This window comes from Salvelinus fontinalis, chromosome 28 (genome assembly GCF_029448725.1).
Source record: "Salvelinus fontinalis isolate EN_2023a chromosome 28, ASM2944872v1, whole genome shotgun sequence".
NCBI lineage: Eukaryota > Metazoa > Chordata > Actinopteri > Salmoniformes > Salmonidae > Salvelinus > Salvelinus fontinalis.
Window position 1 is genome coordinate 8,073,632 of NC_074692.1, and position 12,872 is coordinate 8,086,503.

At 43.8% G+C, this 12,872-nt stretch overlaps 1 protein-coding gene across 4 annotated transcripts in view; it reads right to left on the reverse strand.

Moving 5' to 3' along the window:
- Positions 1 to 2,912: 2,912 nt before the first annotated feature.
- The window catches only part of LOC129826049 (major facilitator superfamily domain-containing protein 3-like), a 29,926-nt gene continuing 19,966 nt past the window's right edge, over positions 2,913 to 12,872 (reverse strand). For all 4 annotated transcript variants that reach the window (XM_055886333.1, XM_055886334.1, XM_055886336.1 and 1 more), the window contains 3 exons: positions 12,493 to 12,593; positions 10,622 to 10,731; positions 2,913 to 4,354 (listed from right to left, as the gene is read on the reverse strand). In XM_055886333.1, the coding sequence (XP_055742308.1) occupies positions 4,151 to 4,354; positions 10,622 to 10,731; positions 12,493 to 12,593 (415 nt within the window). In that variant the 3' untranslated portion in view covers positions 2,913 to 4,150. The remainder of the gene's footprint in view (positions 4,355 to 10,621; positions 10,732 to 12,492; positions 12,594 to 12,872) is intronic.

Here is a 12,872-nt window from a genome sequence, read left to right on the forward strand (position 1 = left end):
GGTAGCATCACAGGATGGTCTAGTCCTACTGTTCACTGTTCACCCTCATTTTGGTAGCGCAGGCCTAGCTAGTGCTTTCTTCTTCTTATATCTGACCATGTTCCATTTCAACTCTGCTACTTTACTGGAGGAATTTAAAGAGAGTGATGCACAAAGTAAACAGCAGTATCGGTCAGACTTCCGCAACAACTAAGGGATGGATTCAATCGGTATGGCAGAAGTATTGCGGAAGATCCGGGTTATACCTCGATTGAAAAATAAAGGCAATGTTCCTGCGTTCCATGGAGACTGCATTCACGGTAAATGCTGCATATGTCAGCTCAATGGGAAATGACCTTTGCATTTGAATGCATTTTCGAGATACGGATTGAATCCAGACCTAAGAGCACAAAACTAAACTTCTTAGCTTTTGTTGACTTGCAGTTATCATGTTGCAGCAGAGGTGAACCTGTGCACAAGCACAAATACTCTGTGTGAGTCAGTGGAGGCTGGTGTGAGGAGCTATAGCAGGACAGGCTCATTGTAATGGCTGGAATGGAATAAATGGAAACGAGTCAAACATGTGGTTTGATACCGTTCCATGAATTCCATTCCAGCCATTACAATGAGCCCGTCCTCCTATAGCTCCTCCCACCAGCCTTCACTAGTGTGGGTGCATCGTCTTGCATCGCGCTCATCTGCAATATCTTCGGTTCATCCTGATGATTGTAGCAACATCATACCGCTGAGTTTCAGTTTAATCTTCAATTCACAAATTGGAATTTACCCATATTGGTTTCAATGAGTTGAAATCAGATTGTACAGACCCCGGTATCTGTCCAGTGTGTAGTAAGAACAGCTGAACATATGCAAGTAGAGTCCTAAATTCCATAGTCATTCCACTTGAATAGTAGTAATTTTCAAAAAATAATCTGTACTCCCTGCCAACATAATCAGTAAACTGTTTTTAGAGGCTGACTCTAATCTGCATGAATATCCCATTGAGAGACAAAATATAGCAGTGTGTCGGCGATAGCACCATATCTTCAAGTGTGCGTTTGTGTGTGACTCGTGATTCCACCAACGCACTTACGAAACGATACAAAAGGGAGACATGCTTGGTCTATGGGGATGTGTTCAGTACTGGGAGCTAGTACATATAGTGAAGTACTACTGTAAAAAGTGATGGAAGCTGGTCTATAGGGACAAATCCAATAAAGAGGGGCCTATAGAGTCCTTTCTGATGGGTGGAGATGTGACAAGCTGCCAGCTCATATGCTGTTGTGGTTGAGTCACTTCACTGTGGGTCGCGGGCCCCTCTCGCCCCCATCCCTGGCCTCACCCCACTCGCTCACAGCCTCGTTTGAGCCATTAGGGCCATGGCAGAAGACGCCCCATGTTTCAACCCACTGCTCCACTCGCCAAAACCCCCACCCGCCTCTTCCCTCTGCTACTCCATCCCTTCACCCCCTCTGCGTCTTATAGACAACCTGTCATGACACGTTGGCTGAGGGTTAACTGCACCACGCCACGGTGTTTAGGGTGTGTTGTGAAAAGCTCTCTCTGACAATGTCATGATTACATGTCTGTCCATCAGCCAGCGCGGTAGCAGCTCCACAACTCTATGAAGACACACCGGGAAATTGAAGGGGTTAGCTGCATTTGCATGAGTGATTGAACTGAAGCGATTCCTCAGGAAACTCAGTCTCACATTGATAAAGCTCAAGGCAGACGAATGAATAAGCGTCTGTGTTATGTCTTTGTGTTGTGCATTTGTGATGTATCTGTTTCAATTTCAATACTTCCCAGAGAATCTAATATTTGATCGTGTTATGCCATGCCCTTTTAACTGGCAAGGAAACAACATTTCTTGGCAGGTAGGACTGTTTTGTCTGGACTTTTCTGCCTGCTTACCTACAGTGCAGAGGCAGACAAGTGTTGGGTTTCCCCATATCTGGTAAATAACACCTGTAGAAAATACAAGGATTACAACTGGTTTGAAACAGCCAAATTAGGCATTGTAATGCTCCAACAGTGTTGTAATCCTGCAGGAAACCTGAACACTGCGCGTGTAGTGATACCAACGCTCAATGTTGAGTTTGAATTTAAAAAGGTATTTTGTTTAGATGGTCATTCGCTTAGTTCTTGTTCTCAACACCTGTTTTTTCATTCTCCGACAGCGAGAGCCAAACATAATCAATGTGGGTTGAGAATGTCTATACCGCCTGTGCTTTCTGAGAAATATCAATGCTGTAGCTAGAATGTGATGAGTGTGTTTCATGAAACAAGGGGAGTGGTATAGGAGAGAGATACAGGTTGACTTGGCTGAGGATTCACCCTTAGGGCAGATGTGCTCTCGAACACACACACACACCAGAGCTATGGTTATCAGGAGGGCCCAGATGTAATGAGATCGTGATCCAAAGTGATATAGGGTGGATATATGGGAGGCGTGTGTGAGGAATTCCTAATTGTGTCCCAAGATTTGGCATGGTGAAATGGCTAGCCTAAACCTCATTCAGTCACTGGATATAAATGGGTATGATAGACCTGTGTTACGTTGATATTAAAGCTAGACTCAGCGAGACGACGTTGCATGCACGAAGTAACAGTGTCAATTTCCGCAATAACTAAGAATGTTGAAGCGGAGCTCAACTTCACAGCTGTTTTGGGCCCATAGGTACGTGCTAGCAGCGTGAAGCACACCCATGCACAGAGACTGTGTGAGAGCAAAGTCTTGCATGGTGTTCATCTAAACGGCATGGTCTACCTTTAATGTTATGCTTCTATCTTTACAGTTTACAGGTATTAACTTTGATCTCGTCTTAGACTGATGCCAAAGTAATGGTATTAAAAATGGGTAAGTTCAGGGAGAAGATTTTTTACAGGATATGACATTACTACAGTAACAAGCACACATACACGGCGGAACAGAGATTTGGGTAGCAGCTTTATTTTTGTGCCAGTCTCTCAGCACGTGTCAGAGACGGGGGGTGTGCTTTGCAACAAATGCTTTACATTAGAGTGGGCTTGGCTGCGTTGGTCACAGTGACCCCGCTTTTCATGCCAATTCATGACATGGCTGCTCTGGTTCTATGTTCCCATGGCTGTCCCTATCTGAAACTGCCTAGGTCCTGTGTCACCTCCCTGACCTGTCATCCCTGTGACTACCGGTTATATTATCATTCAGCCATCACAATGAGAGATATGGTCATCAAAAGACAGATGGTATTCGATCGGTGTGAGGCATTGGCTGAGTATTTGTGTTGCTTTCCCAGTAGATGCCTCTCGCCAGTCCAATGAACCGTTCGTGCACAAAAAGCAGGCACCACAATCTAAGTTGCATCAGCTGGTGTATGTTTCAAGCCCACTAAAAAGTGATTCGATAAGGTGCGTGTTCTTTTTAAGAACTTTACACATAACAGAAACAAGTAATAACAGCAGGTAGTTGAAAAACTAGCAGCAGTAGTCTATGTAACATAAAAAATAAGTATTTTTCCCCCTCCAGAATCCATAAAAAATACCTGAATCCATAAAAAAAAAATATTCATCCAATCCTTGATAACTTGCCACCATGCATTATGTAAGGCTATAGTTTCCTAATTGCGCTAACTAACCTAGACTAGATGACGCTGTGTAATGGTTTAAGCTAGCTATCTCTAATCAAAATCGTACTCGAGCTAGCAAATGTTGTACTATACAGCTCACTAGGCTCTTCTGCATGTCTTACAGAGGTAGTAGGGATTCGTAAACGTCGCCACAGAACTAGTGCAATGGCAAACTGATAAGACATATAGAACCTTCCTCGCTGGCTCATCCCTGGCTAAGTATTACTGCTGGCTTAAGTTTTATTGCTGGCTTGGCATATATGAAAATGGCTCAGATGGTATGTCCTCCAGAAAATCTGGAAAAACCTGGAAAAATCTCCAACCCCACACCCACCTTGTTAAACGACTCAACTGATCATCGACACCTTGAAAAGCTTGATCAGACATGTTAGCACTGGGCAATTAAAAACTACATGCACACTGTATTACTCTCAAAGAAAGGGGGTTGGGGACCACTGAGTGAGAGGGATTAGGTTGGCAAAGATCATTGCTGGTTTGGATGGGGGGGGGGGGGTGCTAAAGCAGGTACATAAGGGATGGTTGAGCTGTTTGGGAAGAGCTGATCACTTGGGCTGTTCTTTGAGCTGTTCCCTGAGGGCCCCGGTATCCGTGGCCCTCCAGACGTGGAGAGCTGTACCGGCCGAGAGAACCAGGAAGAGGAGGAAGGCGGTGGGGTAACCCACCCAGTCCACCAGACCACCCGCCAGGGCACTGAACATCAGCTTCCCCAGTACCTCCAGAGTGGACAAGAAACTGTAGTGGGTGGCCTGTAGGGAGAAGAGGAGAGGGGAGAGAGGAGAGGGTTAAGTAGGGGCGAGGGCAGAGAGAGAAAAAATAACTGGACTCGGGTCACATTTCTGTCTCGGGTATGTGGTCATCTACTTGTCTTTTAACAGGATTTCACAACAAAAATCAGTGGGGAGACAAACTCCCACAAACAAGGAGGGACAGGAGACAGAGAAAAGGAAGGAAATACTACAGAAGAAGAAAGGAACCAAAAGAAGAATTGAAGAGGGAGCCGGAATGATAAAGCTTGAGATTTTTGTCTCCAATGTGTGGATGGAGGCCAGCTGGTGAGGGGTATATGGGTCCAGGCCTGCAGGCTCTTAGAGGGAGGGAGGAGAGGAGAAAGAGAGCGAGACCAGACCAACACAGATTACCTAACATCCCAGACTCTACCTCTCAGGCCCACAGCAAGACAACATAACTAACGCAGATTCGTGGGTCTCCACCCTCTACCGACACCTACACGCGGCGCAACCCTATTCCATACACTCATGTGTTTACGCCAACAGACATACAGACTTCAAGTGTGCCAATGTTGGTATTTGGAACCATTAATATTAGTATTTTCAAAAAGCGTAAAAAAAGAATTTTAACCACTTTAAAATTGGACATACAGCAACAATTGCAAAGCTTACTACATTAAATGACACATTTTAAAAGACCATTTCATAGAGAATGTCACAAACTGGACTATCTTTAGCAATTTACTTGGAAGAGATGGTGATTGGGTCTAAATAGCTGTATGGTATTTGGTAGTCTAGCGGTTAAGAGCGTTGGGCCAGTAACCAAAAGGTCGATGGTTCGAACCCCCAGCCGACTAGGTGAAAAATCTGTTGATCTGCCCTTGAGCAAGGCACTTAACCCTAATTACTCCTGTAAGTCACTCTGGATAAGAGTGTGTACTACAATGTAAATTCTGTGTAAATTCTCCCAAAAGTCAGACTCTTTTCGCACACAAAGACAATTTTCTACAGATACATCTGCATTCACCACATTTAGTGTGGTTATCCTTAGATATATTCTCCGGAATTGTTGATATGTTGTCAATTTTCTATTCTCGATAACATTTTCTTTGGAAAAATGCACTTCAGCATTAAACAGATCAAAAGATGAAAAAAGTATTTATGGACAGGTCCGGTCCTGGAGTGTCTTAACAGAATGAAACAAAAATATTTAGGCATACTTCATCCAGTGTACAGAAAAAATAATTTGCGCGAAATACAAATAGGTGCATATTTAAATGAGACATGGCCTCATTTGCATATCTTTAAAAAATACTTCAGAAAAAAATGGTAATACAAAAAAGTATTGGTGTTTCTACATTCAACTGGTAAAAGCTGATTGTGATATCATTAAGGGTAAACAAGTACCCTACGAGTGTGGTGCCTGGCCTTAAACCACCTCTGCAAATGAAACTATGTAAACTACTAACCACTTAACAAAATTGATTTATTTCAGCACAAAACACTAAAGCATCCACTGTGGCATGCATAGTTATCAGTACAGTGCTGGCTACGCCTAAATCCACATGATCAAAGTGAAAGGAACCTAACTCAATAAGAGGCGTAGGTTGCCGTGGAAATCATTGTTGAATGATTACGGTGAGCAGATGACTTCTGATTATACAAAACTTTGTGCGGTGAAAAGGCCTTAGTTCGTTGTGCCTTTGACGCCGTGTAATATAGCTCCTGTGTGGCTATGAGTAACTTAGCCAGTTACCTGACTCGGACAAATGTCACTGGTGGCAAAATGGGCAAGCTGTAAAGGAGACATTTCCCAGGCATCTTTGCTGGGTCTCAGTAGAGTCCAGTGCTGGGTTGAACCGGGTTCACACAGCCGGAGCGCCTGTAGACCCGAGTTAAGTGAAGTGCTTTTATTCGAGCGAACTTGTTTAAGGGATTCCGTTTCTCTCTCCTGGGCCCTCGACAAGCACTCATGGTATCAGCTTTCTGTCACTGGATATGACCTTAAAATAACAGGCAGCTATATGTGTCATGAGAACATTTCAAATTAACCCCGGAGGTTATCGCCTGTCTTTATCATCAAGGATTTGTGATGAGCTTTGTTTCATTAGGTTTTTCTTCCTTAATTGCCCAGACACAGCCTTGTATCCTCCTTGGTGTAGCTTTCCTTGTCGTCGACTCCTTGGTAGAACCGAGGCAACTCATCACCTTCAGAATTGATTGAGTGATGTTTGAGAGGCTGCAAACGGATCACCTCCAGGCAGCGATGGCCCAGTTTGAGTGGGACAAAAAAAGTTATGTCAAAGAAGAGGGGGAGAGAGAGAGAGATGAAAAAGGAGAGAATGAGAAAGACAGAAAAAGGGAGAGAGGGAGTGAAAAAGAAAAGGGCTTGTCAGTCCCAGATGACGGGTGGGTGTTGTTGCTTTGAGAAGGGCTACCTGTCCTGCCTGTTGACACCACAGGATATGACCTAACTCCATAGAATGAGCACTTTAAAAAGAGAACAGTTGGGAAAGCAGAGAGGGAACAGAACAGAGCAGGTTAGCCTGGTCTCTTTGTTGTGTTAGTTCACAGCCAGGAGTTTCTGTTTCGTTGGCTTACATAACAGACCACCCCTGTGGCCGCGATGGGGTCCGGAGAATCACGTCTTCCTCTCCTCCAAGCTGAGGTAAATGGCTGAGAGCTACACTCTGTAATTGTGTGCATGACCTTCAAAATGTGGGGCACCAACAAAAATGTAAACAATGGAGCAAATGCATCCCTATGACATTTTCACATTCCATGAGAGCATCTTTACATATTAAAACATGATTTCAAGCTGAATATAACTTGTTTCTCACACCTAGGACCTGATTTGGCCATGGGAAATGATGTTCTAGGTGTTACTTTTCTTTACATCTGAACGGTGTAGCCGGGAACAAACGCGTTACATTCATTTCTGGAACTAGGTATCTTTTATGTATTTTCTTAAGATTCCACCTACGCCTCTGTGAAAATGTCGCCTTTCATCTAACCAGCTTCGGCAAGGATTAAATCATGAATATTCTATTGTTGTCCAACAGCAAACTTGTCCTTGTCGTTATGAAAAAGTATAAACACAAAAACGACAGTTTAAGTCTGCATGACATCGCAGCAGCCTGGTCCAAATAGCATAGCTACCTGCTCCATCTTTGCAACCCACAAAAAAACCTTCAGTTTAAAAATGTCAATCTACCAAGCAAGGCAACTAAAAATTAGCAGAGCAAACCTGTTTTGGTGATTTCTGGTACACTATATGACCAAAAGCATGCAGACACCTGCTTGTCGAACATCTCATTCCAAAATCATGGGCATTAATATGGAGTTGGTCCCCCCTTTGCTGCTATAACTGCCTCCACTCTTCTGGGAAGGCATTCCACTAGATGTTGAAACACTGCTGCGGGGACTTGCTTCTATTCAGCCACAAAAATATTATGCCTGGTTCGCAGTCGGCGTTCCAATTCATCCGAAAGGTGTTCGATGGGGTGGAGGTCAGGGCTCTGTGCAGGCCAGTCAAGTTCTTCCACACCAACCTCGACCAACCATTTCTGTATGAACCTTGCACATGGGAGTATTGTCATGCTGAAACAAGAAAGGGCCTTCCCCAAACTGTTGCCACAAAGTTGGAAGCACAGAATCTTATAGAATGTCATTGTATGCTGTAGCATTAAGATTTCCCTTCACTGGAACCAAGGGGCCTAGCCCGAACCATGAAAAGCAGTCCCAGAGCATTATTCCTCCTCCACCAAACTTTACAGTTGGCACTATGCATTGGGGCAGATTATGCATTGGGGCAGATTGTGTTCTGTGGCATCCGCCAAACCCAGATTAGTCCGTCAGACTGCCAGATGGTGAAGCGTGATTCATCACTCAAGAGAACACGTTTCCACTGCTCCAGAGTCCAATGGCGGCGAGCTTTACACCACTCCAACGTCCCTCGGCATTCCGCATGGTGATCTTAGGCTTGTTTGCGGCTGCTCGGCCATGGAAACCCATTTCATGAAGCTTTTGCCGAACAGTTCTTGTGTGGACGTTGCTTCTCGAGACAGTTTGGAACTCTGTAGTGAGTGTTGCAACCGAGGACAGACGATTGTTACACTCCGCGTTTTTCAGCACTCGGTGGTCACGTTCTGTGAGCTTGTGTGGCATATAACTTGCTCCTAGATGTTTCCACTTCACAGCACTTACATTTGACCGGGGCAACTCTGGTAGGGCAGAAATTTGACAAACTGACTTGTTGGAAAGGTAGCATCCTATTATGGTGCCACAGTGAAAGTCACTGTGCTCTTCAGTAAGGCCATTCTAATGTCAATGTTTGTCTATGGAGATTGCATGGCGGTGTGCTCAATTTTATACACCTGTCAGCAACGGGTGTGGCTGAAATAGCTGAATCCACTCATTTGAAGGGACATCCACATACTTTTGTATATATAGTGTATTTCATCAAAAAAACATTTTCGGACTCATTCAGCAGTTTTGACCTCAATACCATTGGAAATTGCTGTTGAAAGTTCAATTTATATTCCTAAAACTTCAGTTGAAAATGATGACGTTGCTGCTTCTTGTTCATAAGACATATTGATAATGTAAAAACAGTTTTAATGTGTCCAAATTAATAAGCTATTAATAAACAATGATGATTCCGTGAAGCTGCCATCAAGGAAAGGGGAACAAATCTCTTTTTCTTAGTTAACTTCAACAAATCAGGACCCACCATAGGATATCACCAGTGACAACGGTTGGCTGCTATTTAAGTGAGAGTTTGACTGTCAAGTCCGCTTATTGGTGTGTGGCCAGCGACTTTTAAAGAGAGATCGTCCCAAACTACACGTACCTTTGTGAAAGAAAAGGAAAGAAAAGTCCTGCGACCCCCAGCGAATATGACAAAAATCTACAAAACCTAAGATATTGGTCTGTTTTAAGCTACTGATCTTGTGTCATAGTGCTGACTATAAACTTTTATACTAACATTACCAATCTGAGGTAAAAAGGATGTGGTTAAGACGTCAGCTTGTGTAATGTAGTAACACATACTGTCCACATGGAAAGTAGCATCATTTACATTAATTAGACATGGCAAAATATTTCAATATCTTAATTTAAGATTCACATTTTTTCAATGATCAAATATTTCTCACTAGTTTAACCATTTAGAGAGAAAAGAAACAGTCACAACTAAACCAGGTGCTCTAGACTAGAGCAGCCATAGGATCTGTGCAGCAGCCAGAACTTTTAACGTCCCTACTACATTTTAAGCCATTTTCTATTTAGACAATGTTTTGGTTCGGATTAAATGGATTAAATTGAGATTTTGTGCCACTGATCTACACACAATACCGGACAATGTCAAAGTGTTCAAACCCTTTGTTAAGGCAAGCCTAAATACATTCAGGAGAAAATTACATTGCATTCGGAAAGCATTCACACCAGTTGACATTTTCCACATTTTGTTACGTTACAGCCTTATTCTAAAATGGATGACATTTTTTTCGCCCTTATGAATATACACACAATACTCCATAATGACAAAGCAAAAACGGGTTAAGAAATTTTTGTAAATGTACAACTGAAATATCACATTTACCTAAATATTCAGACCCTTTACTCAGTACTTTGTTGAAGCACCTTTGGCAGTGATTAGTGCCTCGAGTCTTCTTGGGTATGACGCTACAAGCGTGGCACATCTGTATTTGGGGAGTTTCTCTCATTCTTCTCTGCAGATCCTCTCAAGCTCTGTCAGGTTGAATGGGGAGCGTCGCTGCACAGCTATTTTCAAGTCTCTCCAGAGATGTTTGATCGCGTTCAAGTCCAGGCTTTGGCTGGGCCACTCAAGATCATTCAGAGACTTGTCCCAAAGCCAATCCTGCATTGTCTTGGTTCGGTGTTTAGGGTTGTCCTGTTGGAAGGTTAACCTTCGCCCCAGTATGAGATCCTGAGCGCTCTGGAGCAGGTTTTCCTAGATCTGTGCCATGACACAATCCTGTCTCAGAGAATTCCTTCGACCTCACGGCTTGGTTTTTGCTCTGACACGCACTGTCAACTGTGGGGCCTTATATAGACAGGTAGGTGTCTTTCCAAATCATGTCCAATCAATTGAACTGACCACAGGTAGACTCCAATCAAGTTGTAGAAACATCAAGGATGTTCAATGGAAACAGTCTCAAAGCAAAGGGTCTGAATACTTTTTAAAATAAGGTATCTGTTTTACATTTTTTCTGAAGGCACTGTAGGCACTGGATTGACAGGTGTGTAGAGAGTGGCTCTTACCTGTACACTCTCCTCCGCTCTCTGTGTGCAGTGCATCATGGTCGTGAAGGTGAGCGTGGTGATGAGGCCGCCAAGGAAGTGCTGAACGCTCAAACTCAACACAGCCATAACTGAGGGGCACAAACACGGCCTGAGAAACAGCTTTGACACGTCTCAATATCAACACAATTGCACAATGTTGCGAGACATTACGGCACGTACAGTTCTACCTTAGTGCTATTTAAATCTCCCTTTTCGCTCAGAAATTCCTACTGGATGGATGGTGTGAGGAGAGCTCTGTGGCACAACGTGCATCAGAGGAGACTGATCTGTTGCTGAACAAAGGTAGAAGTGGGGGGGTGGGGGGGCGCGTCTCCTCGCATTCCCCCGATCAAGTCGTTCCCTCTCAGGAGAAGAGAGCAGAACACAGGCAACACAGAGCATCTCTCAGCTCCCACTGACGGTGAATTATTCACCGGAGATGTCGAGTTTTGCTGAATAAGACTTCTCCATTTCATAAGATTCAGAGAGCGAGACACTAACTCAGCTCATCAGAGTGAGAGAAGGGGGCACTCATGTAATATTAAGAATTTTGCGGCAAAACATTGTCACATTTTTTAATCTTTGACATCACAAGAGGGAGGCCTCCACTTCCAGAGGTTTCCAGAGTGAACAGCTCAACAAAGGTTCAAACAGGTCACACAGAGAGCTTCTGTTCTTCGTTCAGCTTTCCTTCATTTGCATGAGATTAAAACGGAGAGAGCAAAGAGGGGGGGGGATCTGAGATTTGTAGATCTACAAAGATATTCTAGTGTATCCTAGCAGTGAATCCCTTTCATTCTTTTTTGACAACAATAATTATTTGAACTCTTGGCTGGGGAGCACGCATGGCTTATGGGCTAATGCAAAATACTGAATGGACTTTGGGACGGCAGGTAGCCTAGTGGTTAGAGCGTTGGGCCAGTAACCGAAAGGTTGCTAGATCGAATCCCCGAACTGACAAGGTAAAAATCTGTTGTTCTGCCCCTGAACAAGGCAGTTATATCACTGTTCCCCGATAGTCCGGTATTGTAAATAAGAATTTGTTCTTAACTGACTTGCCTAGTTAAATAAAGGTTAAATAAAAAACATGTATAAAAAATTGAGTATCATATGTGTGTGTTTTATGTATAGACCTAAATGTGGATGGCCACACATGACACAACGTGTTATTTGTTTTGCCATGGGGACAGGGCATGTGGGGTTAGAGGATGCAACCTGGACGTCAATGAATCGGCATATGCCAACGTGTGTAGATTACCTTGAAAACAACGGTCGGACATTTTGGACGCAGTCCCGTATACCTCAGTGCCGCATTTGTGGACACATGCTATGGGTATCCGGTAAAGTCCATCCCTTTTTTTTTTTTTTACCGTTATTTTACCAGGTAAGTTGACTGAGAACACGTTCTCATTTGCAGCAACGACCTGGGGAATAGTTACAGGGGAGAGGAGGGGGATGAATGAGCCAATTGCAGCTTTCATGTACAAAAGCGGATCGATCTGGGAGAGCTGTGCGTCTGTATATTCTGTGGGTCTAATATCTAATATGTATATTCTGTGGGTCTAATATTCATAGCTACCTGTATGAGTCAGTGGGGTTACATCGAGGTGCCTGCCCTTATTCATCAGTCCCACAGTCACCTGCTCCCACATCGTAAAAGGAAAAAAAGATATCGAGCTACGGATGGACAAATAGATGTGGCTAGAGGGGGACTGGGGACGCACGTGTAAGTCAAGATCAGTGGCTAAGGAAAGGCTGGTTAGAGTCAATGATGTACTGTATGCCCATGGCTAGTGGGTGAACTGATGCCTATGCTGCCTAGTCAAGAGTGCGGTCGGGTCTTCTCTCACCTTTCATGAGTGGGGAGGGTTCCAGCACAGTCAGGAGGGAGCTCTGGAACACCATGCTGACCGTACGCATTACAAACACCCGCCTCATCAGAGAGCCAATACTGTGGAGACACACAAGACAAACAACCAGTCATACTCTTAGAAATAAAAAGATTCCAAAAGGGTTATTTGGATGTCCTCAAAGGGGAAACCTTTTTGTTTCCTGGTAAAAAACATTTTTGGCTCAATGTGTGGAAAGGGTTGTACATGGAACCCAAAACGGTTCTACTTGGAACCAACAAGGGGTCTCCTATAGGGACAGCTGGAGAACCCTTTTAGGCACAAAATTGTGCTAAGAGTAGACAAATGCAATTTGAAACACACACACACACACACACAGA